A 27,225-nucleotide genomic window follows, 5' to 3' on the forward strand; every position below is an offset into this window, starting at 1 on the left:
CCGCCCCGAGGTCAGCCCCGCCCACTCGGCCCCGTTCCTGGCCGAGCGAGACCGTGGGGATTAAACCTAAACTGAAAATTACACCATGGCCCGCGGGGTACTCCCAGATGGGGTGGGGGGTCCCGAGGTCTCGGATGGAGCTCGGACCCGAACACTCGGTCGACCCCGGCCCGTCCGTGGGGATGGGGTCGTGACCGGGACCCTCCCGCGTGGCTCACCGTCCTCGCTCTGGTTGTAGTAGCCGCGCAGGGTGTTCAGGTTCACTCGGGAGGTCTGTGCGCTCTCCTTGGCGTTCTGCGTCTGCCTTTCCCAATACTGCGGGTGCTCCTGCTCCACCCACGGCTGCTCCATCCACGGCGCCCGCGGCTCCATCCTCGGGATCGCGGCGTCGCTGTCGAACCGCACGTACTCCGTGTCGTCCACGTAGCCGACTTCGATGTACCGGGGCTTTCCGCGGCCGGGCCGGGACACGGCGGTGTAGAAATATCTCAGGGAGTGGGGACCTGGGGACGGGGAGGGGCTGAGAACCGTGACCCTTCACGGTGCCAGTCCCAGCCCCCGGTCTGCGGGACAGAAGGGGAGGCGTCTCGGAGACGGAAAGGGGGCCAGGACAGAGCAGGTATCAGGACACGGGTGGTGGACACGCGCCCTCCCTGGGGTCCTGCACCCCCGCCGAGTCCCCTCTCTCCTCCCCGCAGAGGACGTTCCATCCCGACCCGCACTCACCCGCCCAGGTCGAAGTCGGGACCAGGGACTCCGAGAGCAGCAGGAGGAACATTGTAAACCTCATAACCCCATCCTCAAGGTCTAGGGAGACAGAGGAGGTCGGCTCCAGGGAAACTTTATAACCCGGAACGGCGGTAACTCTGATTGGCTTCTCTAGAAACCGGACACCCAATAGGAGTGACAGCTGGGGCCGCGTCATAAGTATCCTGGGAGTAGGATCCGACACAGGTTGTGGGAAGCGGACGTGAAACCCGGGAAGAGAGGGACTTCCCAACACTGAGCTTCCGGTCGAGACTCCGCCCTCTGGCTGAGACCCTGAGAGCCAGGCCTGGGGACCCCAAACTTTGCCCTGACCCCTCCTCCTGCGCGGAGAGCTCTTTGTCACCCGGTCTCCTTGAGTCCTGGCCCAGGGGCTGTGTGAGGACACCAGGGAGAGACCCCCCAGGGGGCTGTGCAATGAGCCCCAGAGCCCCCTTGTGCATGTCCACACTGTGGACGGTTATGTAGACATTGAGATGTTGTTCCCAAATAAGAGATGATTTCATTTCAAAATCCGACTTTAAAAAACTGAAGAAAAGGGAGTGAACGAAATGTTTCTGTTTCTCAGTTTCCCTGATGTTACCATCAAGGGGACAGAGAGAGGGGTGACTGGGAGGGGTGACACTCAGAGTCGGCACAAGGCCCTGAGCGCTCCTCTTCTCCACGTGAGAGGCTCTGGGGGGATGACACAGAGGACCTTGTGTGACTTTGACACTTCATACTGTTAGGGAATTACAGCTATTTTCTTCAGTATAATAATGTTCTTAGAAGAAAACAGTTATTTTCAAGAAATGTACAGCGAAATATTTAGGGGTGAGTGTCATGATGTTGGCAGGTGATTTTCAAATATTTAGCTAAAATTGTGGAAGTATATGACATAGCAAATGTGTGGCAAAATGTTAACATGATTAAATTTAGAGTGACCATGTGTTATTCTTTCAAACTTTAGGTACGTTTGAAATTTTTCACAATAATTTTAAGAGAAATTTTAAGATAATAATATAAAATGACTTAGGAAACGTTCACAACATGATGTTGAGTGAAAATTAGGTACTAACTGGATCCAGGCAGCTCGGTTAATTAGAACAGCATCCAAAAGCGCAGAAGTTGCCGGTTAGATCCCCAGTCAGGGCACATCAGGAACAGATGTTCCTCGTGCTCCCTCTCGGTAAAATCAATAAAATAAACATTTTTTTTAATGTAACATGATAAGATAGTTCAGTTTATGGCATATACTGGATGTAAATAAGAGAACTAAAGTGTTCGGCAGCCCTGTGGTGTGTGTGGACCTTGAGATTTAGAAAGATTGGTTAGGAGGGAGAAAGCAACCTTTTTCTTTTTTAAATCTACAGATGCCGCTGAAGGAGGGAAGGTTCATCAGATGTCAAACAAAGCAGCTGTAAATTGGCATTTGGCAACTTTTCACATAAACTGCCATCAGCAGGCGACACTGGATGGCAGTGAACTGGCCCAGGAAATCCGGAGTGAGGTCCCTAAGCTCCTCTGGGCCCCGGAGAGCAGGTGCTCCATCAGGCTTTTGAGGAACTGCCTGTAACAGTCACAGTGTGCGAGAAACAACGCCAGGATTCTAGAAGTAGCTTTAGTCGTATTAACGTCCGAGCACCTTTGGCATTGATGTCCAGATGGACGGTGACGTGTGAGGTGGGGACAGAGCCCTCCTCATCCTCAGTCTCCCGTCACCTTGGTCCTCCTCTCTGACACACAGCGTTTCTCCTCGGACCCCCGAAGTGGTTCCTTCCTTGTCCAGGTCAGACGTGTGGGCACCTGTGCAAGTCCTGGTGGTCACAAGGTGGGTCCCGCTGTTGGCATGGAGACCAGCAGCAGCCAGAGCTCCGCCCCCTCTGAGGGGGACCCTGTGGTGTCTGTGGGGGAGGGGGGAGGGCGGCTGCAGGGACAGGAGTGAGGCAGTTACCTGAGAGGGACACCCAGCATCACAGCAACACCTCAGAGGGGCGCGAACAAGGGACACTGTCTCTCGGCTCCGTGGCAGCAGATGCCGGAGAGGGTGACCCTCCTGCAGCTGAGGCCCTTCCTGCTCTCGGAGCCTGAGCAGGTCGGGGGACAGGAGCATCGGTACCTGGTCCTCCGGTCCTTCGGGTGTTCATGGACCTCGAGGGAAACTGCACTGAAATGAGGCAACAAGGACTGTGCTTTGGTTTTTTGTCCTTTGTGACAGTCCTGGCCACAGGACCAGGGCCCAGCATCAGGGAGTCAGGGGTGTGAGCAGTGACATGTGCCCAGCAGCAGGACAGTGGTTCCTGTGTGGGACCCGACCTCGGCTGGACTGTGGGTCTGCTCCTGGCTGTGTGGCCTCAACCCGGTCTGTGCTTTTCCCCAAACACTATTAGACCCAATATCATGTAAATACTGCTTTATATCTGAAGTAGAAACAGTTGGGATTCCATTGTTTGCTGCAAGAAATTAATCATGGGAACAGTTTCAGAGAGCAAGTGTTCAGAGATTTTATTACTTTTACCGGGAAAACTTCCTAAATCTTCCACCTGACTCTGCCCCACGGCAGAGAGAATGACATGTAACTCCAACATCACATCTTCTTACACACCCCCGGCCCCTCCCAGACCCACCGTCCCTGAGAATTAGGCAGCAGACCAGGAATCACCGTGTAACCAGCCCTGCAGGCGAGGCTGACACACAGCCCTGTGGGGACCCTGGTCTGGGTTCCTGCTACTGAATGTGTGACCTGAATGAACCAACCTAATTATAATCCAGATGCTCACACTCTGCTCCCGAAGGTCTGAGTCTTAACAAAATGGCAGGTGATCCCTGCACACAGGGAAGTCTGGGACTCCATGGTCACCATGCCTTCTAGACCCAGAGACAGAACTGTGCCGTCGGCTCTGGTGTGTGTCTGAGCAGATCGCTCAGCACTGGGTCCTGGTCAGTCCTTCCTCCTTTGTCTTCTGCAGACATCACTGCCTGGGTCTCCTCCTCCATTGTCAAGGCTTTAAATATTTTTATGCGCTGCCTCCCAAGTCAATTTCTACAGCCAACATCTCTCCTTTGGACACAGGTTGGAAATATCGAGGTCGCCAGCTTGAGTGTTGGCCTGAAGTGTGGAAGTCCCGGTTTCAATTCCCGGTCAGGGCACACAGGAGAGGCAACCATTTGTTTCTGCCCCTCCCCTTCTTGCTCTCTCTCCCCTCCTGCAGCCACAGATGGACTGATTCGAGCACATTGACCCCGGGCACTCAGATGGCTCCAGCAAGCCTCCTCAGGTGTAAGAAATGGCTCAGCTGTATCAGCCCAGATGGGGGCCTTGCCAGATGCATCCTGTCTCGGGATCTCCCCTCACCTCTTTAGAAAAAGAAAAGAGCTGTATTTAGAATCTTATTTCTATAAGCCAGTAAGGTGCTGCAACTCAGCCTGACCGGTGGTGGCCCTGAGGTCACTGGTGCAAAACCCTGGGCTTGCCCCGTCAAGGCACATACGAGAAAAAACTACTATGAGTTGATGCATCCCACTTCTCCCCCCATTTCTCTCTCTCTCTAAAAAAAAAAAAATTAATTAATTAAAAAAAATTTTTAAAAGCTGCAGCTCAGGGCGCCTGAAGGAAAGACAGGGATGTTCTTCTCTCCTGACCAGAGAAGACTCTGCTGGACAGTGAAGTGTGGGGAGGGGGCCTGGGGTCAGGGGTGGGCCAGCCTCCCACCTCCTCACACTATGCTGATAGGAATGCAGACACGTTCACATGCCTTTTGCAGAGAGAAGTGAGAGGTTCTGAGGTCACAAACAGGGCTGGCGGGTGTGTGTGTGTGAAGCATCTTCCGTCACTCAGTCCCCAACAAGGCAGCTGTCTCACGCTGTAGAAGAAAGTAATCGTGAACAACTCAGGTCACTCACGGTAACTGCTGACATTCTCAATAGCCAACCTCAAGCTCAAAATGTCCCGGAGAATCCCCATCACCCAGTCCTGTCTTCTCTGCCCCAACCTCTCCCCACATCAGGGTCTCACCTTTAGAAGCCGTGAGACACACCGGAGCTCTGGGCACTATCACTGCGTGGGGTAGAACACAACAGAATGTGGTCTGAGACCACAGGATGGGCGATTAAAGGAGGAACTATGGGGGGTCAGATCCCCCATGGCTCCCGTCTGCACTGTCACAGGGTCACAGGGTCACACCCTCCATACTCACTGGCAGCCTGAGCATAGCTCCCTCCTTTTCCACCTGCGGGAAGAAAACATCCCGTGAGAGACCAGGGAGGAGGCAGAGCCATGAGGTCCTAAAGGAATCCCTAGTCCTGAGCCCCAAAGAAGTTTCCAGAACTGTGAGTACAGACGCAGGACAGGATCAGGAAACCCAAGGAAAATACATGTGTGGAGACTGGACCAACCATCCTTCTGAAGGTCTGTCCTCAGCAGGACCCTCCCCTCTGACCTGTGACTATGGGGACCAGGTCCCCATCACTGACTCATCAAGGTGATAAATCTGTCCCTCATGTTCACACGTGCCTCACTAAAGACTCAGTGTTAGCAAACAGTCCCAGACCGGGCAACCACACGTGTGTGGAGATGGTAGTTCTCATTAATGAAGCAAATATACTTCTTTCTGGGCTTGAAACCCCCTGTGGGACAAGAAACTCAGACCCCCCACCCTTCCCTACCTGAGTGCCTCCTCCTCCACATCACAGCTCCCACCACAGCTCCAGTGACCACAGCTCCAAGGAGGACCAGGACAGCAACGGTGACCACAGTGGGGATGGTGGCCTGAGGAGGCTCTGGGAAGGGAAGGGAAGGTGAGGGCCCTGACCCCCAGGCCGCAGCCCCGACCCTGCTGAAGTCCTCCAGAGGCCCCTGCTCCCTGAGAAGAGGCTCTGTGCCCACGTCCCCTCCTCACCCCATCTCAGGGTCAGGGGCTCGGGCAGCCCCTCGTGCTGCACATGGCACGTGTAGCTCTGCTCCTCTCCAGGGGGCACCGCTACGGCCGCCCACTTCTGGAAGCTTCCGTCCCCCGCAGGCCTGGTCTCCACAAGTTCCATGTCCTGGGTCAGGTCCTGCCCGTCACGCTGCCAGGTCAGGGTCATCTCCGCAGGGTAGAAGCCCAGGGCCCAGCACCTCAGGGTGACCTCACGGTCAGAGATGGGGTGGTGGGTCACGTGTGCCTTTGGGGGGTCTGAGCATAATAATGAGAAATCTCAGTAACTTTGCATCTGTCACAGGCCACTCCAGCTACACTCATGTGACCATCCTGAGTGGACAGGACAGCTGGGGTGGGTAGGGACACCAGCATCCAACAGAGGCACCTGAAATGATCTCCTAGTTATTATTATTATTATTTTTAAGTGAGAGGATGAGAGGCAGAGAGACAGATTTCTGTATGCCTGCTCCATTCTCCCAGACTGGGATCCACCTGGCAAGCTCATTAAAGGGTGATGCTCTGCCCATCTGAGGCTGTAGTTCAGCAAAGAAGGTATTTTTAGTGCCTGAGGCAGAGACCAAGATTGATCCTCAGTGCCCGGAGCCAACTCTCTGGAACCAACTGTGTTGGTTCCAGCAACTAGCTGTGGAGAAGCACTGGTTGTTCTCCTGTGTGCCCTGACTGGGATCGACTGGAACAGCCACAGGCAGGGCTGACGCTCTACCACTGAGCCCACCGGATGATCTCTAGGTGTTTGGAAAGTTCTAGAGTCAGAGTGACACAGCCCAGGGTAGGAGGCAGGTTTCTGAGGCAAGAAAAAGCAATTCTGGTCCTGACCTGGGTGGAGGCCAAATGACTCAGAAACCCAGGGTCAGATCTCAGACACACTGGGTGGGGGGCGGAGAACAAGGCCTGAGGGAGAAAGTCCCCATGGGTCCCAGACCCACTGTCAGGGTGAAAGGGAACCGCTAATGGGTTAGTTCAGGGTTGGTCTCCCCTCTATCCCAGAGAGAACGCACCTTAATTGTCCCTGAGAGAAGGGGGAAGTAGCTGTCTGGTTCCGGATCTGAAATCCCAGGGGACTCAATATTCGACAAAAAGGAGGATGTTCTGACCCCGGTCCATTTCTTCTTTCCGTGTAGGAGCCACAGCCCGAGGGGAGAGGAGGGAGCCCCGCGGCCCTGGTACCTGCGCGCTGCAGCGTCTCCTTCCCCTTTTCCAGGTAAAGGCGGAGCCACTGCACGCACTCCCCCTCCAGGTAGTTCCTCCAGTTCTCCGCCACACCCATCTCCTCCCACTCGCGCCGGGTGATCTGAGCCACCCCGTTGGCCGCGGTCCAGGAGCGCAGATCCTCGTTCAGGGCGAGGTAGTCGGTACCGTCGTAGGCGAACTGACTGTACCCGCGGAGGAGGTGGCCGTCCAGGTCCATTTCGCAACCAGCCATCCCCTGGAGGGTGTGAGACCCTGACCCCGCCCCGCGGTCAGCCCCGCCCACCCAAGTCGGCCCCGCCCACTCGGCCCCGCCCCGACCGCGGGGATTAAACCTAAACTGAAAATGAAACCGGGTGAAAGTCCCCACAGGCTTCTACCGGGTGGGGTGGGGGTCCGACCTGGACTCACCCGAGTGACTCACCGTCCTCGCTCTGGTTGTAGTAGCCGCGCAGGGCGGTCAGGTACTCTCGGCAGTTTCGTGCGAGGTCCTTGGCGTCCCGCGTGTTCCGATCCTAATACTGAGGGTCCTCCTGCTCCACCCACGGCTGCTCCATCCACGGCGCCCGCGGCTCCGCCCTCGGGCTCGCGGCGTCGCTGTCAGATCTCACGAACTCGGTGTCGTCCACGTAGCCGACGGCGATGAACCGGGCCTCCTCGCGGCCGGGCCGGGACAAGATGGCGATGAAATATCTCAGGGAGTGGGGACCTGGGGACGGGGAGGGGCTGAGAATCGGCGACCCTGGCAAGTGCGTTTCCAGGTCCGCGGTTTGCGGGACAGGAGAGGCGGGACAGAGTAAGTAGTGGGGTCAGGACGGCGTCTAGCAGAGGCAGGTATTTAGCGGGGATCTGAGATCATGACCCGCGCAAGGGACACCCGCCCTCCCCGGGGTCCTGTGCCCCCGCCGGGTCCCCTCGCTTGTCCCCGCAGAGGCCCTTCCCTCCCGCCCCGGACTCACCCGCCCAGGTCGGGGTCAGGACCAGGGACCCCGAGAGCAGCAGGAGGATGGTTGTGGACCCCATGACTGTATCCTACAGGTCTGGAGAGAATCTTAGTCTGCGGATCAGAGATGATTTATAACCGGACACCTCGGTGACGCTGATTGGTTTCTCTTTGAACCGGACACCCAATGAGAGTGACATCCGGGGTTGCGTCATGAGTATCCAGAAAGAAGTACCTAACACAGGCGGTGAGAGGCAGAAGTGTTACCCAGGAAACGGGGACTCCCCAACACTGAGCTTCCCCCGCCCAGACTCCGCCCTCGGGCTGAGACCCTGAGAGCCAGGCCTGGGGACCCTGGACTGTGCCCTGACCGCTCCTCGTGCGCGGAGAGGTCTTTGTCACCCTGTCTCCCTGAGTCCTGGCCCAAGGGCTGTGTGAGGACACCAGGGAGAGACCCCCAGGCTGGGCCTCAGCCCTTTCTCCTCTTCTCTCCCCGGAAACCCTCCCCCTGAAATGGACTCCCTGCCTCCCACCCCTTATCTCTCCCCCGGGACTCTTCTAGGAGAAAACTCCCCCCAGGGAACCTAATTTCAGAGAGTGAGCTCGTCCTGGGAATGGAGGTGGAGGGACAGGGGTTTCTCTTAACCCTGGAGGAGCTGTGCCTGAAAACACGGATGGAAATTCTCAGAGACCAGTCTCCCTGTTTTCTGTGAACCCCAGTGGGGAGCACAGTCTTGGGAACCCTGAACTTCAGGAAGCTGGTCGGTAAAGAAGTGACTTTGGCCTCTTGTACAGAAATGTGTCTAACCAGCACTGCAGTCAGACTCACAAAGCTCCTGAATTCTACTCCCACAAAGTGTGTCTGTGACTTGAGATTGTTACATTGTGAAATGATCTTCATTCAGTAGCCCTGAGTTCGTCTGTGAGTCCCCCATGTCCTCAATACAGAGAAACCCAGGGAAGCCGTGTGTCACTGTGCATTTCAGCAGGAGCATCTACATCCTTGAAGTTACAAGTGCTCAATGCGGTCATCCAAATGATGGAGAGAGAGAAGGAAGGTTGGCTGGAGGCGTCCCAGACCCAGAGCAGAGTAAGGAAAGTCCAGAGAGGGTATCAGGGAACCTGGAGCCTAAGTCAGCCTTCAGAGGGGCAATGGTCGTGCCTCAGTTTCCCTGCTATTCTCATCTTTAACGCACCCACCTCCAGGCCCAGGGTACAAGGTCTGTGGGAGGGGAGACACCCCCATGGCAGAGGACTTCAGAGGGAGCCGTGTCCTCAGGGAGACTCAGGTCCCTGTCACAGCTGCAGGAGCAGGAACACCTTGGGAGGACTGTGTGGATTTGGCTGATCCTGGGCTGAGACCTCCGGGTGACACAGTGGGAAGGTTTCAGGAGCTGGGGAGGGGGTGTGAGGGGAGACAGAGTAGGGGTGCACGGAGCCTGTGGAAATGAGCGTGCAGGATGTTTGGGAGACCTGGGATGACTGAGACAGTCAGGAAAAATGAGAGGATGAGGTTCATCCTGGTGGATTCAGGGCAGATGGTGGTGAGTGTGAGAGAGGGAGGTGGGAGGGGCAGGGGTCTGGGGCTCTCACTTGGGCTCTGTCGATGGGGATGAGGAGGTTTGGGGAGGTCAGCATTAGTTCTAGTGGGTGGACAGTTCTTTTCTCCCTGATTGTGAGGTGCAGTCCCTGGTTAAGGAGGGGTGTAAGGACTTAGTGAATTCACTGTGGACCCTTGTGTGGTGGGCTTGAATTCACAATAAGTGTTAGGTTTGCCCAACACCTGCTTTGCGAGAAACATTTCAGGGACATGTCATGTGTGACCCTGACACAAGGGCTGTCTTCTGTTTTCCTGTGAGGACAGAGGGTCTAAGGAAGCTGTGGTCTTTGTCCCTTAGTCCCAAAGTGAATGTGCACACTGCAGAACATTATGTAGACATTAAAATGTTTTACTGAATAAGAGTTTTAAAAGAAAAACTTATAAATCTCTATTTTTTAATGATAATTAATATGATTTTATGTGAACTTCAATTTTGAAAATGTACTGGAGTTACAAATATTTTCCTCAATATTATAATATTATTTTTGTAGTAATAATATTGTTTGGGGAGAATGCTCTTTACAGTTATGATTCTTGCAAGTGATTTTCAGTGATTCAGCAAAAATTATACAACCGCAATGTGTCATACGCATGAGATAAATATTGAAAAATGTTAAAACTATTGAATCTGAAGTGACAATTGCACTATCCTTTTAAACTTCCTGTATATATAAAAATGCCACTCATAAAATGGACATTAAAAACAGAATATAATAGTGACACAGGAAGTGTTCAGAACATGAGGTCCACATAAAGCAGGGGTCCCCAAACTTTTTTCACAGGGGGCCAGTTCACTGACCGTTGGAGGGCCAGACTATAAAAAAAACTATGAACAAATCCCTATGCACACTGCACATATCTTATTTTAAAGTAAAAAACCAAAACGGGAACAAATACAATATTTAAAATAAAGAACAAGTAAATTTAAATCAATAAACTGACCAGTATTTCAATGGGAACTATGCTCCTCTCACTGACCACCAATGAAAGAGGTGCCCCTTCCAGAAGTGCGGTGGGGGCCGGATAAATGGCCTCAGGGGGCCGCATGCGGCCCTTGGGCCATAGTTTGGGGACCCCTGACATAAAGGCTGGGTTCAAAAGTGTGTGTGAGTGACTGTGAGTGTGTGAGTCCATGTGTGTTGGTGAGAATCCTCGTGTGAGTGAATCATTCCAGACGTGCTTTTATCCCCTCATTCATTCACTAAACAGATGTTGTAAAATTAACAACCAGGCGCTTTCAGGGCTATGGAAATGCAGCTGTGAACATCACATCCCTGTCCTTGTCCTCAGGGAGCTTATAGTCTCAAGGAGGGACAGAGAGTAAACAATGAAATAAATACGTTTAAAACTGTGTGTCAGTGAACCAGGAGAGAGGGAGGGTGGAGAAGTCCCCGGGCAGGGACAGTGCAGGAGGGCCTCTCAGTGCAGGGACAGTAGAGAGAGGGTGTAGGAGACGACTCTCACCAATATAGATGGCAGTTAACTGCAGAGCGAGGGTTAAGTGTGGAGATGAGATCTTGGAGTGTGTTGGCCATGGAGAGACACTGGCCTGGTTACTCAAGTCCATGTGCGCAGGATTCTTGGAGGAATGTCTGCGAGCTCTGGGACAATGACTCTTCTTGTGTCCTTGTTCATGAAAAGAAACAGTAGACGTGCCCTGGCCGGTTGGCTCAGCGGTAGAGCATCGGCCTGGCGTGCGGGGGACCCGGGTTCGATTCCTGGCTAGGGCACATAGGAGAAGTGCCCATTTGCTTCTCCCCCTCCCCCTCCTTCCTCTCTGTCTCTCTCTTCCCCTCCCGCAGCCAAGGCTCCATTGGAGCAAAGGTGGCCCGGGTGCTGGGGATGGCTTCTTGGCCTCTGCCCCAGGCGCTAGAGTGGCTCTGGTCTCGGCAGAGCATCGCCCCCTGGTGGGTGTGCCAGGTGGATCCCGGTGGGGCGCATGCCAGGACTGGAGAGGGTCTTGCAAATGAGAAAGATTTTTAAAGTAAATCATACTTGAAAAGGTCATTCAGGCCACGGAAGCACTTTTCAAAGATTTTATATAAAAAGTCTCCTCCCCTTCGCCGGCCCGAGGGACCCAGGACTCTGCCAGGATGAGCTTGTCGCCTGCTTCCCCATCTCCCTCCTGACAACAAGTTATGTAAATACTATTGTGCAAACGTCGAGAAAGAGCACCCGGAAGAAACAGGCAGCGGTGGGAAGAGCCTCTACTTCTCGAGTATGCTGGGGGTGGCCTTCGTGGACAGGACAGAGCAGGAGAGGTGGAACTCGCGGCCCACGCGGCTCCGAGCGCCCCTCCCCTCCAATCCGCGGGGCGCCAGCCGCGGCGCGGGGCTGCTCCCTGCGCGGTTGGCGTCCCGGAGACGGTCTGCGGCGCCCCCGCGTGGCCACAGCGCTGAAGACAAAGACCCGCTCCCCTTCCTCCTGCTCAGCGGGGCCTCCCTGGTCTCCGAGGTCTCCCACCCCCGGGACCAATTCACCTTCTTAGTGTTTCCTCCCATCGAGAAGCTGGGACTGGCCTCAGACAATAGGGATCCTCTGGGCAGTAACAGCCGGTTCCCAGGTCCACAAAGAGCTTCAGAAACATCCTCGGTTCTGCAAAGCACCTGGGTTGTCACTTCTCTGGATGGGGCCCCACGTGCCTGTCCCTTATGTCTGCTTTCGCCGCTGGTGCCAGAGATCCCTGCGCCTGGGAATCAGCCCAGTGAGTCTCTAACCCTGGGATCTGAGGGAGGAGCCCTGGGGCATCAGGTCCAGGAAGGACAGGAGGCCCCTGGGGAAATGGAGACAGAGGAGAGTGGCATCAGGAGGTGAAGGCAGAGAGGACAGCAGGAAGAAACACCAGGGAAGACGGTGATGGGGAGGGCAGGCCATGGGGACACGTGTGGGGCTGTGTTTGGACAGTGATCTCTGGGTACTGGCCACAGAACCAAGGACAGGTGCCTGTGCCCCACCTCGGGGACCAGCCTGGTCCTGATTCCTGGGGTTCCCAAGGTCCCACTCTGGGAAACCTCATGTGTGGTCTGAAGCCAGGCCAGATGAGCTCAGGTATGTGCCTGTCCCTTCCTCATCTACTTCTGTCCACTCCCGCGGGGCTGACACTGTCCCCGTGAGCTGGACACGGTCATGGCTAGGAGGACACTGACAGTAAGCCAGGACACAGACAACTGACAATCCTGGTTCCAGGATCTGGGGTGTCCCAGCCCCTCTGCAGCTGTCTTAACACAGGTCCCAGGTATCCTGTCTCTTTCTCTCAGGTGACCTAAGTGCCAGGATCCTCAGTCTAGACCACGTCAGTCTCCTGTGTGCCACCCCAGCTCCATGTCTCATCTCTACCCCGATGTCTAACCCAGAGATTTGATGCTTTCCAGTCTGGGGACAGCTGCCTAGACCCTCCAGCCCTGCAGCTGAGGGACATGACCTGCAAGATAGCCAGAGCCCCTTCCCGGCCCAGGACACGTCACAGGCAGCTGGTGGTCAGACCCTGCCTGTCTGCGGTGCCCACATGGCTCGGGTGTGAGGGCAGCAGGCACTGTGCAGACCTGGCTGCTAGCTCAGGGGACCAAGAGCAGTAGGGAGACACTAGACTCACACAGGACACATGTGGACACATGCATACGTGTGCACACACATCATACAGGACACACACCACACACCAGCAGGTCTCTTCCCAGACCCAGTACAGCATTAGGATATCTGGTCACAACATTTATTCACTATTCATTCCAACAACACTTAGTGAGCGCCTCTGTGCCAGGCTTCACGTCAGGCTGGGGATCACTGAGTGAAAACAGACAAAGCCCCGCTCTCCTGATGCTCACAGGCTGACAGGAGGACACACAGTAATGAGAACACACTAATAGTGGTGAATTATATGGTCTGTGTTCCTGTTATCTGTCCCTGGGTAACAAACGATCCCACAGTAAACAACCTCTGTGTTCTCTCCTGTGCTGCGGGCTGACTGGGCTCAGCGGGCAGCTCTTCTGCTCGTGTGACACGGGCTGGGCTGCAGTCACTGGAGGCCCGACTGGTCCAGAACATTCCAGAGGCTCCCTGTTGGGACTGTCCTGGTGCTCGCTCTCAGCTAGGAGCTCCCTGGGGTTGTTCACCCGGAGGCCTCGGGCACCTCCCCCTGGTTCTCTGCTGGGCTTGGCTGCTCCCAGCGGGCACCTGGTTCCAGGAGAGTGTATTCCAAGTGCCCAAGTCAGGAACCATGTCCAGCATCTTCTCTGATAATGGATAAAGAAGTGGTCCACACATCCAATGGAATGTTACCAAGCCACATAACAGAGCACAGTCTTAACATTTGCAGAAATGTGGAGGGATCTCTTAGGTTACTAATAATCTTTCTTTTTCTGCTTTTAAGAATCGTTGTAAAATTAGAAAGCCGCGTGCAAAAGAATGAAACTTGACTACAGTTTGTCCCCCTGCACAAAAATTAATTCAACATGGGTCAAATACCTAAATATAAGATCTGAAACAATAAATTACATAGAAGAAAACATAGGTATTAAACACCTGGATGATAGCCATAGAGAACTATTTCTGAATTTGACCCAAATGGCAAGGGATGACAGCAAAAATAAATGAATGGGACTATAGCAAAGTAAAAAACTGCTGCAAAGCCAAAGAAACCGACAGAGAACAAAACGGCCGTCAACCAGATGGGAGATGATATTTACAAACAACAGCTCAATAAGGGCTTAATATCCAAAATATACACAGAACTCAGAAAGCTCAACACACAAGCCAGCAGCCCAGTGAAAAACTGGAGAAAGGAACTGACCAGACACTTCTCCCAAAAAGACACAGAAACGACATGCAGATAAATGGAAAGATGCTCATCTTCACCAGCTCTGAGAGAAATGCACGTCAGAACTGCAAGGAGACGCCACCTCACACCTGTGAGATTGGCTGTTGTCAACAAGACAGGTAATAACAGGTGTGGGAGAGACTGTGGGGAAGAAGGAGCCCTCACTCCCTGCTGGTGGGAATGTAGACTGGTACAGCCAGTATGGAAGAAAGGATGGTGGTTCCTCAAAAGATTAAGAATTAAACTACCATATGACCCAGCAATCCCTCTACTGGGTATCTACCCCAAAAACTTGAAAACATTGGTACGTGAGGACACACAGACTGCCATGTTCATCGCAGCACTATTCACAGTGGCCAAGACATGGAAACAACCAAAATGTCCCTTGAGAGAGGACTGGATAAAGAAGATGTGGTCCATATAGACACTGGAACACCACTCAGCCATGAGAAATGATGACACATTGCCATTTAGGACAACATGGCTGGACCCTGAGCATATTACACTGAGTGAAATAAGTAAATCAGAAAAATAAGAAGTATATGATTTCACACAGAGGTGGGATGTAAAGTGGAGCCTCACAGACATGGATAAAAGTGAAGTGGTTACGGGAGGGGACAAAGGGGTGGAGGCGGAAGGAGGGAAGGGAATAAAGAGGGACAAATATACGGTGATGGAATATGATTTGAGTCTGGGTGATGGGAATGCAACATAATCATCAGTTTAAATGGTATAACAATGTTTACCTGAAACCTGTGTTCCCTTTTTGATTAATGACACTCTGTTAAATTTAATTTTCTAAATAAAAACATTTTAAAAAATTGGATTATTTCCCAATTGTGACAGATTCTCTTCTTTCTTCTTCAAGTCTAGATGCCACTGTTGGCCTCTAGGAGGCGACAGATCCTAGTTAATATTCTCCAGTTTAAAAAAACAACACGAAACAAAAGAGTTTAAACTCAGGTTCTGGGCAACAGGAGGAGGAGAGGGGAGATTCTGGCCTTTCCCCCAAATCCTAGACCACTTCTCACGAGAATTAAAAGCACCCACACTTGTAATTCTCCACAGTTGTCAATGAGAAAAGAGAGGAAGGAAGGGATAGATCGTTACCTGCCCTGTTTCCAGATGACCCCCCCACCCTCGGGGCAGCTGCAGTCCGGACTCAAGGTGGACGTCCGTGCGCACACACAGCTCCACGCCTGTGCTCTGATGACCCGCGTGGGGAGGAATTCTAGGCCGAGGGGAAATCAGGGAGACCTCCTTCTTCTGATCAAGCCCTAAATTAATCAATTGTTTCTGGTTTATAAGCAGAGGTGAAATGTTCAAGACTTTAATATAACAGTCCAAATAGTTTCAAAGTAAATTCCTTTTCATTATGACTTAAAACAGGATTAGTGAACTATCACTGGTTTCTCAGTCCTCTGCTGATAAGGTTTTTTCTTTATTTCTTTCTTCTCAAATCCCAAACACTGAACTTCTCTTGCCTTAGGCCACGCCCTCAATGAGAGACCAGTTCACAAAGTCCATGGATTTGAAATTCCTTGGGTACAAAGTGGACTGCCTCTGTCTTTTTACCAGGAGGATTGACAGTAGCTGCAGCGAATGGCGACTTCTCTTTCTCATTGGGGACACAGAGATTGGCTGCTTCTATTCTCAACTAAAAATATCTCAGAATAGAAAACAGTGCGGTTTCTCTTGGCAGTGAGCAAACCCCCAATATTCACACAATAGAATACTTTCCTTTCGTGTGTGTGTGACAGAGACAGAGACAGAGAGGCAAACAGATAGGAATAGACAAAGAGGAAGGAGAGAGATGAGAAGCATCTTCATATCCAGAGACAGACGAGAATAGTGCAGGGAGATGTAACGGGATAATTTCAGAAAGCCCTGGGTGACCGGTGACCCAGAAGCATCTTGGCGTCATAATAACAGCCACGAGGGCCAGTGCATGGGAGAACAGTGTCCCGACCTCCAAACCTAAATCAGCGAGTGCGTGAGAAGCAGGTAGAACAGCGCCCGGTGCCCCGTGCATCATGAGCAGCTCGGCGGGGACCTCATCGTGGTGTCTGCTGCTGTTTTCATCACGTTCAGTGACTCAGTTTTCCTTTCTGTCAGTAACACAGAATCCTGCCCCCTCTGCAGTCTGACCGCCGGGCCCCCCCTCCAGGCAGCAGCACAGACCCGTCTCCCCCAGACCCCTGTGTGCAGGACTGTGTCTACAGTGCAGGTGTGGAGCCCTCAGTGACTCAGTGTTGTCCTGACACCACAGCCCTCTCCCCGTGTGCAGGACTGTGTCTACAGTGCAGGTGTGAAGCCCTCAGTGACTCAGTGTTGTCCTGACACCACAGCCCTCTCCCCGTGTACAGAGACGTCTGAGGTGGGCGGGACCAGGAGAGGGACAGACACAGTGTCACCTGTCCTACACCCAACTGCTGTCCTTATCCCCACCCTTCCAAGCTCTGCTTTGTCCTCACTTTTTTTTTCAGGAGCATCCACATCCCCCTGTGGAGATCCCCGGGTGTTAGCTGTTCACTCATGTCTGAGTCTCAGTTGTGGGTTAACGTCCTTTCTCTCCCACCAGCCACCTGGCCCAGAGCAAAGTGTGGGAACACAGATGAGTATCGGGTTCACTTGGGGAAGTCTGAGCTGAAGTACTTCACTGTTCTATTACACGTGACCTTTGTGGTAAATGGAAACCCACGAGTCAGAGATGCTGTTAGGATTGGGGACAGGAACCTGGACGTCATAATACTGCATTCTGCATAAGGGTCCCCTCAAAGAGGAGGCTCTCTTTGTCTCCTGATTCTCACTCCCTCTCCTACCCTGTCCTGATGTGCGGATGCGGGAGCTCTGGATGTGGGGGTGCTTGTCCTCACTGCCCCCCTCTTCTCCCCTGGCCGTCCCTGGTCAGGGGACGGGGTCCCGCCTGTCCTGCGGAAGGACCTCCACGGGCTGCACAGCGCGACCCCCGGGTCCCGGACATGCAGAGTGACCATGCTGTCCCCTTTCCCGTCGCTGATGGGGAAATGTTTATCTTCTGCATTATTTTGCCCTGTGTTTGTCTTTTATTTTGAGGTATAATTGAATAAAACATTATATCAGTGTCAGGTGTTGCTAAGGAGTAAGTTTTAGAAGTTCATATCACAAGAAAAAACCTTGTAACTATGAATGGTGACAAATGGAACTAGGTGTATGATAGTGATCATTTTACAATATATACAAATATCAAATCATTATGTTTATTGATACGTAAAAGTCATCCTGACCCTCTGTGAGAACTCTGTCTTTCCAAAGTCATTCCAGAGCACCGGGCACCATTGTGTCCAACAGACACACACACACTGATCTCCTTCTCTGCTGAGGGTCATAGTGGCCCCTGGGTGATGCCGCACCCCCAAAGCCTCTCTGTGGAGGTAGCACCCCCCTTGCATGCAGCTGTCCCCAACATCACAGACTTGCTAGATGCTCTCAGTCACCATCCTGGGATGTGTCACTCTGGTCTCGACCTGGCTGGTACCTTCTTCTCTGTAGCTATTACTGAAGAGAGTCGAGACCCGTCTGCTGTTACTTAGGAGGGACCACAATGGACCTTCACTGTGCTGCCTGTGGGGCATCTGCACGGCTCTACTCTCTGCCACAGGCTAGTGACAGCTGCTGTGTCACCTGTTCCAGGCAGAAGTGCTGTTGTGTCATTACATCGATGATGTCGTGCTCACGTCTGGCTGTCTTCCCGCCCTGGAGGAAGCAGCTCCCTCTTTGCTGACCCCCCTCCGACAGCAGGGATGGAGGTCAGTGAGCACACAGTGTGAGGACCGGCTTCTGTGTCACGTTCTCGGGGGCTGTGTGGTTGGTAAGACACAGGTGATGCCGGCTGTGGTCACAGAATAAGTACCGGCCTCTCTGCGGCCACTGCAGGCGGAGCAGTTGCAGGAGGTTTTAGGTTTGTTAGGTTATGGGAGGGTCTTCACTCCCCGTTTGGCTCACATGGTATGGCCCCTCTACGCCCCCCTGTGGAAAGGGCCCTGGGCTGGGAGGAGCACCAGGAGGCAGCTCTTCAGGCCGCTAAGCAGCCTCAGCCAATGTCCGGGTTCTGGGCAGGTGACCAGAGCCAGCTGTGTGCAGCGGTGTTCACGTAACACCCGTGGGGTGTGGGTGAGGGTTATGACAACGTCAGGGCAGGGAGAGGACACCACTCGGGTTCTGGTCCCAGCTGTGGGCGGGGCTGAGGGCCGATACAGTCCCGTTGAACCACAAGTGAGCGGAGGGGACCAGGCCTGTCAGCAGCAGAAGCCGTAGCAGGACCGGCCCCAGGCCACGCCGTCACCTCCAGCCCCATGGCTGGCGTGGTGCACTGGGTCACTCACCGGCCCTGGAGTGTGGGGCACAGACATCCCCCTGACCACGTGGGGGGCACATCTCCACAGAGAGACCACCTCTCCTCTAGCCCGTTAAGCAAAGGACTACAAGCTGTCCCAGGGCCAGTGACATATCAATGCGCTGGACAACCGGAGCCCACGCCGGGAACACCGCTGCCGTCCCCTGTCCACAGGAGAAACTACCCGTTCATGATGAAGCTGGTGCATTACCGGCTCCCACAGGGGGACCTGCCCTGGAGGCGCAGCGATGAGGATTAACCCGAGCAGCCCTGGGTGCCGGGAGGGGCCACGTGACCCCATCCATCACGGCCTCCCCCTCCCCGGACAAGCAGCCCCTCCACACGGGCACCCTCCGCTCCTCCACGTGCACACCGGGACCTCCACCCACTCCGCCCACGGGAAGGGGCCCTGAGCACAGCTCTCCCCACCTCTCCGTGTTCCGGGTCAGTTTTCCTCACGTTCCTGACCAGCCCGCCCACCCGGTACCCCTGTCCATGAGTCACTGTGCCCTACTCAGGGGCGCCTTTCACACTCCCCTCCCGGGTCTGTCCAGGACTGACCCCCGTCCTGGCTGACAGCCCTTCCCGAGCTGTGCAGCGTCAGCTCCCAGGCCCCCTGGTCCTGCTCTGCCTTCTCCTCCTGGGTCTGAATCACAGGAACTTACTCTGGAGTTTTAAATCCCAGCATTTCTAAAGCTTTCAGTAGGATAACTCTATGTGGGTTAAAGAGACTTAGTTTAAAACTCCAGAACAGTATACTTTCATGAAGGACATGAAGGACGACACCCACAGACACAGGTGGACAGATTATACGTGCACAGTGGATTTTCACAGACTATGTTGGGACAAATAACACCCATGGAACATTCCCAGCACCCCGGGCAGCCCCCTTCATTATTATTCAGTCATAAACTCCCCCCCAACCCCGAGTACCCACCATCTTGAGGTCTCACACCACAGGGGAGTCCCGTCAGGTCTGATAGAATGGAACAGTACAGTGGACACCCCTGGGCACCTGGCTCTCACTCAGCGTTGTGTCCTGGGTCTCATCCCTGTGGCTGTGCGGTTGTAGTGTGTTCACTCTCATGGTCACGGAGAATTCTATTATGTGAACAGACCACACTTCTTTTCCTGTGCAGCCTCTGAGCATTTGTTAGACGCAGATTCACAAATTGTGCTGCTATGAATAATTTCTTCACACTATGTGTCACACACATGTGTGCATGTCTACTGGGTATACAACTAGGAGTGGACATGCTGGGTCACAGGGTGAGCCGATGTTTGGGTGTAGTAACTTCTGCCAAACCATTTCTCAAAGCACTTGAATCAACGGACTCTCACAAGCAGTACATGAGAGACTAAATTACTCCTACTCCTTGTCAACAATGGATTTTGTCTAAGGTTTTCAATGTAGCCATTCTGGGAGGGGTGTAGCGATAACACAAATGACTTATTTTGAATTTCCCCTCTGACCAAAAATTGTGAGCAAATTTTATAATTTTTTTTGGCCATGTGAATATCCTCAGTTAGATGCTGGACTGGACTAATAGTGACTGAATGGGACTCTAGTAATGTGCCAGCCTGTAGAACAATAGTTTCATCTCTGTGTGGGGATAAAAGGTATGATTGCTTTGGGAGTCTGAGTTACCCCTTCCTCACCTGTAGACTCCCTGGGGCAGTCATAGTATTTAACTTTGAGTGTTGGCCTCAATCAAACCTAAGCAGTGGGTGTGCCAGCATCTATTATCTGCTATGATAGTTTTTCTATCAATGAGTCTGTGCTCAAACACCTGTGGTATAATGGAAAGTATTTGGTTTATGCACTGGTTCCTGGCACAGAGCTCATAAATCCCTCAGAATCTCTTGGGATGCTCATGAGATGGCCCATGGCTGAGGGTCCTGGGTAGTTTCAGGATGGGGCTCGTCACCGGAGAGACAGGCTTGCTCAGAGGGCGGGACTTTCAGCCTCACTGCCCGAACAGCTGGGAGTTCAATCCCCACTGGCCAGTGATTTCATCAGTAATGTCCATAAAGGGAAACTTCCATTAAAACAAAACAAAACATTAACTGTTGTGTTCAGAGAGCTTCTGAAGTGTGACCACATCCATGTGATGGAGGGAAGGGGTGTGGGGAAATGGCCAGAGATTAGGATGCTGCCCTGAGACAGGTCCTTGGTGTGGACTTTGAACACCAAGTCCTGTGGGGGCAGAACGCTGCCCGGCAGCACTGATAGGGTTGTTTCATGGAAGCAGCTGATCCCTGAGGCCTTTTCCTGCACACCTGAAGGGTATTAGTTAATCCTCCTTCTCTGCACCCGAATCCATGCTCTGCTAATTTGACCCAGGCTCTGCTAATCTTGATGAGGAAAGAAATGAATAAATACGATGAGGCTGCAGAGATCTGGGCTCTCAGTCCTAGAGGCTGGGAGTCCCCTGTGCCCATCTTTTCTCTACGTTGTGTCTTGTGTGTTTGTCTCAAGTCCTGCAGTGACTTCCTTTTGGGCACTCCCATTGCCGAGCTGGTCTCAGCACAGAGCACCGACTGGGCACAGGCCTGACCACACTCGGTCCTCACAGCCTCTCCTGTCCCTGCAACAGACTCAGCACAGCAGACACACGGGTTCTGGAAAGTTCTCAGAGCTTCTATTTATTTCCTCTCCAACTTCAGGGTCTTCTCCTCTAATTAACCCAACAACCTCCATGACAAGAACTGCGAAAATTAATTCCCACTCAGAGTCTTATTTCAATGAGGGAGTAAGAAGCTGCAGCTCAGTGCTCCACGAAGTACAGACAGGGATGGGGAGGGCCCAGCCCCCTCTGCTGGACAGGGAAGTGTGGGGAGGGGACGTGGGGACAGGGGTGGGCCAGCCTCCCACCTCCTCACACTATGCTGATAGGAATGCAGACACGTTCAGATGTCCTTTGCAGAGAGAGAAGTGAGAGGTTCCTGAAGTCACAAACAGGGTTGACGACTGTGTGTGAAGCATCTTCTGTCAGTGAGTTGCTGATAAGGCAGCTGTCTTACGCTGTAGAAGAAAATAATCATGAACAAACTCAGGTCAGTCATGGTAGCTGGTGACATTCTCAATAGCTCACGTCCTGCTCAAACGTCCCAGAGAAGAGAACACCCGTCATCCAGACCTGTCCCCTCAGCCCCAACCCCTCCCCACATCTAGGTCTCAACTGTAGAAGCCGTGAGAGACACACCAGAGCCCTGGGCACTGTCACTGCCTGGGGAGAACACGACAGGACGTGGTCAGAGCCCAGGATGTGTGCAGTCTCCCAGGACAGGAGACTAAAGGAGGAACTAAGGGGAGTAGGGTCTCCGACGGCTCCCGTTTGCACTGTCACAGGGTCACACCTCCATACAGACTGGCAGCCTGAGCGTAGCTCCCTCCCCTTCCCACCAGTGGGAAGAAAACATCTCTTGAGAGACCAGGGAGGAGGCAGGGCCATGAGGTCCTAAAGGAACCCCTAGTCCTGGGCCCCAGAGAAGTTTCCAGAACTGTGAGTACAGACCCAGGGCAGGATCAGGGAACCTGAGGAATGTCTGTGGCCTGGACTAACCATCCTCCAGGGGGTCTGTCCTCAGCAGGACCATCCCCTCTGACCTGTGACTGTTGCGGACCAGGTCTCCATCACTGACTCATCAAGGTGATAAATCTGTCCCTCATGTTCACACGTGCCTCACTAAAGAGTCCGTGTTAGCAAACCTCCCCAGACCGGGCAAGCACAGGTGTAGGGTCAGTACTTTCCATTAACGAAGTGGACACACTTCTTCCTGGGCTTGAAACCCCCTGTGGGACAAGAAACTCAGACCCCACCCTTCCCTACCTGAGCGCCTCCTCCTCCACATCACAGCTGCCCCCACGACAGCTCCAGTGACCACAGCTCCAAGGAGGACCAGGACAGCAACGGTGTCCACACTGGGGATGGTGGCCTGAGGAGGCTCTGGGAAGGGAAAGGAAGGTCAGGGCCCTGACCCCCAGGCCACATACCCGACCCTGCTGAAGTCTTCCAGAGGCCCCTGCTCCCTGAGAAAACGCTCTGTGCCCACGTCCCCTCCTCACCCCATCTCAGGGTCAGGGGCTCGGGCAGCCCCTCGTGCTGCACATGGCACATGTAGCTCTGCTCCTCTCCAGGGGGCACCCCCACGGCTGCCCACTTCTGGAAGCTCCCATCCCCTGCAGGCCTGGTGTCCACAAGCTCCATGTCCTGGGTCAGGTCCTGCCCGTCACGCTGCCAGGTCAGGGTGATCTCCGCAGGGTAGAAGCCCAGGGCCCAGCACCTCAGGATGACCTCACGGTCAGAGATGGGGTGGTGGGTCACATGTGCCTTTGGGGGGTCTGAGGAGAAGGGTGAGAAATGCAGAAACTTTTCATCCCTTATGGGCCACCCCAGTAGGACTCACATGACCATCCTGAGAGTGGACAGGACAGCTGGGGTGGCGGAGGGAGCACAAAACCCAGACACCAGCCTGGCCTGAGGCACCTGGGATGATCTCTTAGTGTTCAGAAAGCTCTAGAGTCAGAGGGATACAGCCCAGGGTGGGGGGCAGGTCTCTGAGAGGAGAAAACAGAATTCTGATCCTGACATGATTGTAAGCCAAATGACTCAGAAAAGCCAGGTCAAACCTCAGACACACTGGGTGGGGGACAGAGAACAAGGCCTGAGGGAGAAAGTCCCCATGGGTCCCAGGGCCACCGTCAGGGTCAAGGGGAACCCCTGATGGGTTATTTCAGGGGTGGTCTCCCCTCCATCCCAGAAGGACTGCACCCTAATTGTCCCTGAGAGAAGGGGGGAATCGCTTTCTGGTCCTGGATCTGAAAACCCAGGGGACTCAATGTCCTGACCCAAAGGAGAGTTTTCTGACCCCGGTCCATTTCCTGTCTCCGTGTAGGAGCCGCAGCCCGAGGGGAGAGGAGGGAGCCCCGCGGCCTTGGTACCTGCGCGCTGCAGCGTCTCCTTCCCCTTTTCCAGGTGAAGGCGGAGCCACTCCACGCACTCCCCCTCCAGGTACTTCCTGTAGCGCTCCGCCACACCGGAGTCCTCCCACTTGCGCCGGAGCATTTGAAACGCCCCGCCCACCGCGGTCCAGGAGCGCAGGTCCTCGTTCAGGGCGAGGGAGTCGGCACCGTCGTAGGCGAATTGGCTGTACCCTTGGAGGAGGCGCCCGTCCCGCCCTTTTTCGCATCCGATCATCCACTGGAGGGTGTGAGACCCTGACCCCGCCCCGCGGTCAGCCCCGCCCACTCGGCCCCGCCCCCGCCCCGACCGCGGGGATTAAACTTAAACACAAAGTCCCTTGGGTTACTCCCAGGTGGTGAGTGGGGTCCCGCGGAAACAGGTGGATCTCTGACCCGGATACTCGTGCGACCCCGGCCCGTCCGTGGGGATGGGGTCGTGACCGGGTCCTGCCCGCGTGGCTCACCGTCCTCGCTCTGGTTGTAGTTGCCGCGCAGGGTGTTCAGGTTCTCTTGGAAAGCCTGTGCGTAGTCCTTGGCGCGCAGCGTCTCGCGGTACCAATAGTGCGGGTGCTCCTGCTCCACCCACGGCTGCTCCATCCACGTCGCCCGCGGCTCCGCCCTCGGGCTCGCGGCGTCGCTGTCGAACCGCGCGAACTCTGTGTCGTCCACGTAGCCGACGATGATGTACCGGGGCTCCCCGCGGCCGGGCCGGGACACGAAGGTGATGAAATATCTCATCCAGTGGGGACCTGGGGACGGTGAGGGACTGAGACCCGGCGACCCTTCTTGGCGCGGGTCTCGTACCCGCGGTCTGCGGGACAGGAGAGGAGGGGTCCCGGAGACGGAAAAGGCCGAAAAGGCGCATGTGGACGGTCAGGGCTGGAGATAGTGGACACGCGCCCCCCGGGGTGCTGCGCCCCCGCAGGGTCCCTCCGCTCCTTCCCGCAGAGGCCGTTCCCTCCAGACCAGCACTCACCCGCCCAGGTCGGGGTCAGGACCAGGGAACCCGAGAACAGCAGGAGGAGGGTTGGGGGCCCCATCACCGGTATCCTCAAAGTATAAAGACTATCTGAGTCGGGCCAGTCCGCGGAGACCTTATAACCGAGGACGGCGGTGACGCTGATTGGCTTCTCTAGAAACGGGACGCCCAATGGGAGTGACGTATTCGGCAGCATCATAAGTATCCAGGATGGAAAACCCGACACAAGAAGTAAGAGGCAGAAGTGAAACCGGGGAGATGGGGACTTCCTAACACCGACCTTCCCCGCCCAGACTCCGCCCTCGGACTGAGACTCTGAGAGCCAGGCCTGGGAACCCAGGACTGCCCTGACCCCTCCTCCTGCGCAGACAGCTCTTTGTCACCCTGGCTCCCTGAGTCCTGGCCCAGGGGCTGTGTGAGGAAACCGGGGAGAGACCTCCAGGCTGGGACCCGCCCCCTCTTCCTCTTTTCTTCCAAAAATTCCTAGCCCTGAAATGGACTCCCTGCCTCCCACCCTTTATCTCTCCCCCTGGACTCTTCTAGAAGAAAACTCACTCCAGGGAACCAGATGTCAGACAGTGAGCTCACCCTGGGAATGGAGGTGGAGGGACAGGGTTTCTCTTAACCCTGGAGGAGCTGTGTCTGAAAACACAGGATGGATATCCTCAGAGATCAATCTCCCTGTTGTCTGTGAACCCCAGTGGGGAGCACAGTCTTGGGAACCCTGAACATCAGGAAGCTGATCTGTAAGGAAGTGATTTTGGCCCCTTGGTACAGAAATGTGTCTAACCAGCACTGCAGTCAGACTCACAAAGCTCCTGAATTCTACTTCCAACACAGTGTGTCTGTGACTTGGGATTGTTACATTGTGAAGTGATCTTCATTCAGTAACCCTGAGTTTGTCTGTGAGTCCCCCAGTCCTCAATACAGAGAAGCCCAGGGAAGCCGTGTGTCACTGTGTATTTCAACAGGAGCATGTACATCCTAGAAGTTACAAGTGCTCAATGTGGTCATCCAAATGATGGAGAGAGAGAAGGAAGGTTGGCTGGAGGCGTCCCAGACCCAGGGCAGAGTAAGGAGAGTTCAGAGAGGGTGTCAGGGAGCCTGGAGCCTAAGTCAGCCTTCAGAGGGGCAATGGTCCTGCCTCAGTTTCCCTGCTGTTCTCAATCTTTGACGGGAAGGAGCCCGTGAGAAGTGAGGTCCCAGAGCAAACAAAGCAGCAGATTTGAGAGCACAGCAGCGAGGTCATTGGTCAGTTATGCTCCCTCAGGCTGAGGTCTGGGTGTGCATTCTCACGCTGCCACATGACCTAGTGGAGGAAAAAAAAATGACGAGAAAAAGAGGGAAGAACTTCTGGACCAGCACCTTTACTTAGAGGAGAAGGGATGAGGCCTCGAGCACCAGCACAGGGATGGCTCTGGCTGGGAGTGAGGACAGCTCACCTGTGATGACGTCTCCAAGTAGACGGTGTTGGAAATCTGTAACAATAGTCTTCTAATGTGTTCAGTATTCTCAGTGAAGCAGGAAACAAGGTCACTGGCAGTGATGAGATGGGGAAGGAGGGTGGGTGTTTGAACAGAGGATGGGGGAGACTGAGGGAGCCGTGCAGGGACAGGATGTTTGAGGGCAGCAGTGGGAACCCTTTGTGGTCTGGGTCATGATGTTAACGTGACAGCATCCATGTGGCTGTGTTGTCTCCAGCCTCCTGTAGCTGCACGGGGCAGGTGCAGGGAGGGCAGAGGTAGAATTTCCTGGCTGTGAAGATTTTCCAAACAAGGGTGACCGGGCAAGGGAGGTCAAGGGAGGGATAGAAATGCTGACTCATGGAATGGAAGATGAGTGAGGAGGGAGGAGAGGACATCGAGGGGTGAGGGACGGTGACTAGATGGTAGGATAATAACCTGGGATCCCTGTGAGCTCTAAGGATTGTGGGAGGTGATGTAGCACAGGGTGGACTCAGGCCTGGGAAACGGGCACATTTGTGATGAATGGTTTGCTGACATTACATTACACATGTGATCAAATAATCGCACCAGTGTTTCCAGAGCTGAGGCCGCCCTGCGGGGTGAGTAGGGAGATGGAGGGCAGAGCGTGGGAAGCATGGCGTGGAGACTGTGGGAGGGCTGGGTTATTGGCAATGACAAGCCTAGGGTTTGACAAGGGAGGGGGCCCAGGAAGAGCAGAGCAGAAGGTCATGGAGGAGAGGAGCTCAGGGAAGTGAGGAGCCAGGGACTGAGCACCTCTGCTGTGTGTGTTCTGTCCCTGCTGTAAAGTGACCACACCCGAGTGGCTTTAAACAACAGCCCTATATTATCTCACGATAGTGCAGGTTACACCTTTATAATGTGCTCAGTGGACTAGGAATAAGGGCTTAGCATGTCTCTGCCCCTCACTGGGGCTCTGGAAGAATCCACTGCCAAGCTCGTTCACTTGCTTGTCTGAACTCAGATTCTTGCAGATGTGGGACCGAGTCCCTGTTTCCTTGCTGGCTGTCAGCTGGATCCACCCTGAGCTCCCAGAGGATGTCTTCAGTCCTGGAACGTGGCCTCCACAGCACACACAATCCTTCCCCCACGTGGGACCTCTCTGCCTCCCCTCACCCTCATCTCTCCTGCAGCATCTCTGACTCCAGCCAGAGACACCTCTCTGCCTTTAGGTTTATGTGACGTGATAGGGC

The 27,225-nt window shown here is 54.2% G+C and overlaps 2 protein-coding genes, 1 long non-coding RNA gene and 1 pseudogene across 5 annotated transcripts in view; 1 reads left to right on the forward strand and 3 right to left on the reverse strand.

The window, feature by feature from the left end:
- Window positions 1–27,225, forward strand: part of LOC136387728 (uncharacterized) — a 132,740-nt gene that overhangs the window by 86,081 nt on the left and 19,434 nt on the right. Inside the window, exon 2 of the long non-coding RNA XR_010748150.1 lies at window positions 4,530–4,625. This is a non-coding gene — a long non-coding RNA (uncharacterized lncRNA). The remainder of the gene's footprint in view (window positions 1–4,529; window positions 4,626–27,225) is intronic.
- LOC136387721 (patr class I histocompatibility antigen, A-126 alpha chain-like) overlaps window positions 1–27,225 on the reverse strand; it is a 155,809-nt gene that overhangs the window by 86,073 nt on the left and 42,511 nt on the right. For 2 of the 3 annotated variants that reach the window (XM_066359688.1, XM_066359687.1), the window contains exons 1-6: window positions 24,546–24,620; window positions 24,034–24,318; window positions 23,549–23,824; window positions 22,673–22,948; window positions 22,437–22,553; window positions 4,941–4,973 (exon numbers count right to left, since the gene is read on the reverse strand). In XM_066359688.1, the coding sequence (XP_066215785.1) occupies window positions 4,941–4,973; window positions 22,437–22,553; window positions 22,673–22,948; window positions 23,549–23,824; window positions 24,034–24,318; window positions 24,546–24,609 (1,051 nt within the window). In that variant the 5' untranslated portion in view covers window positions 24,610–24,620. Of the gene's footprint in view, window positions 1–4,940; window positions 4,974–21,325; window positions 21,629–22,436; window positions 22,554–22,672; window positions 22,949–23,548; window positions 23,825–24,033; window positions 24,319–24,545 lie in introns of those variants that run through there. The other variant, XM_066359689.1, reaches the window with a different exon arrangement.
- LOC136388694 (patr class I histocompatibility antigen, A-108 alpha chain-like) lies at window positions 79–778 on the reverse strand. The gene is made up of 2 exons (XM_066360538.1): window positions 727–778; window positions 79–503 (listed from the first exon to the last, which is right to left on the reverse strand). The coding sequence occupies exons 1-2, from the start codon at window positions 776–778 to the stop codon at window positions 79–81; spliced, it is 477 nt and encodes a 158-aa protein (XP_066216635.1).
- Window positions 5,387–7,895, reverse strand: LOC136387725 (patr class I histocompatibility antigen, A-126 alpha chain-like; annotated as a pseudogene).

Source organism: Saccopteryx leptura, chromosome 1 (genome assembly GCF_036850995.1).
Source record: "Saccopteryx leptura isolate mSacLep1 chromosome 1, mSacLep1_pri_phased_curated, whole genome shotgun sequence".
NCBI classification, from domain to species: domain Eukaryota; kingdom Metazoa; phylum Chordata; class Mammalia; order Chiroptera; family Emballonuridae; genus Saccopteryx; species Saccopteryx leptura.

What these genes read in the sequence shown, in the direction of transcription:
- LOC136388694 (XM_066360538.1), bottom strand. Translation starts at nt 778, where the DNA reads ATGTTCCTCCTGCTGCTCTCGGAGTCCCTGGTCCCGACTTCGACCTGG. An exon ending in CCCGACTTCGACCTGGGCGG is followed by an intron (nt 504 to 726) that starts GTGAGTGCGGGT and finishes CCCCGTCCCCAG; the next exon opens with GTCCCCACTCCCTGAGATAT.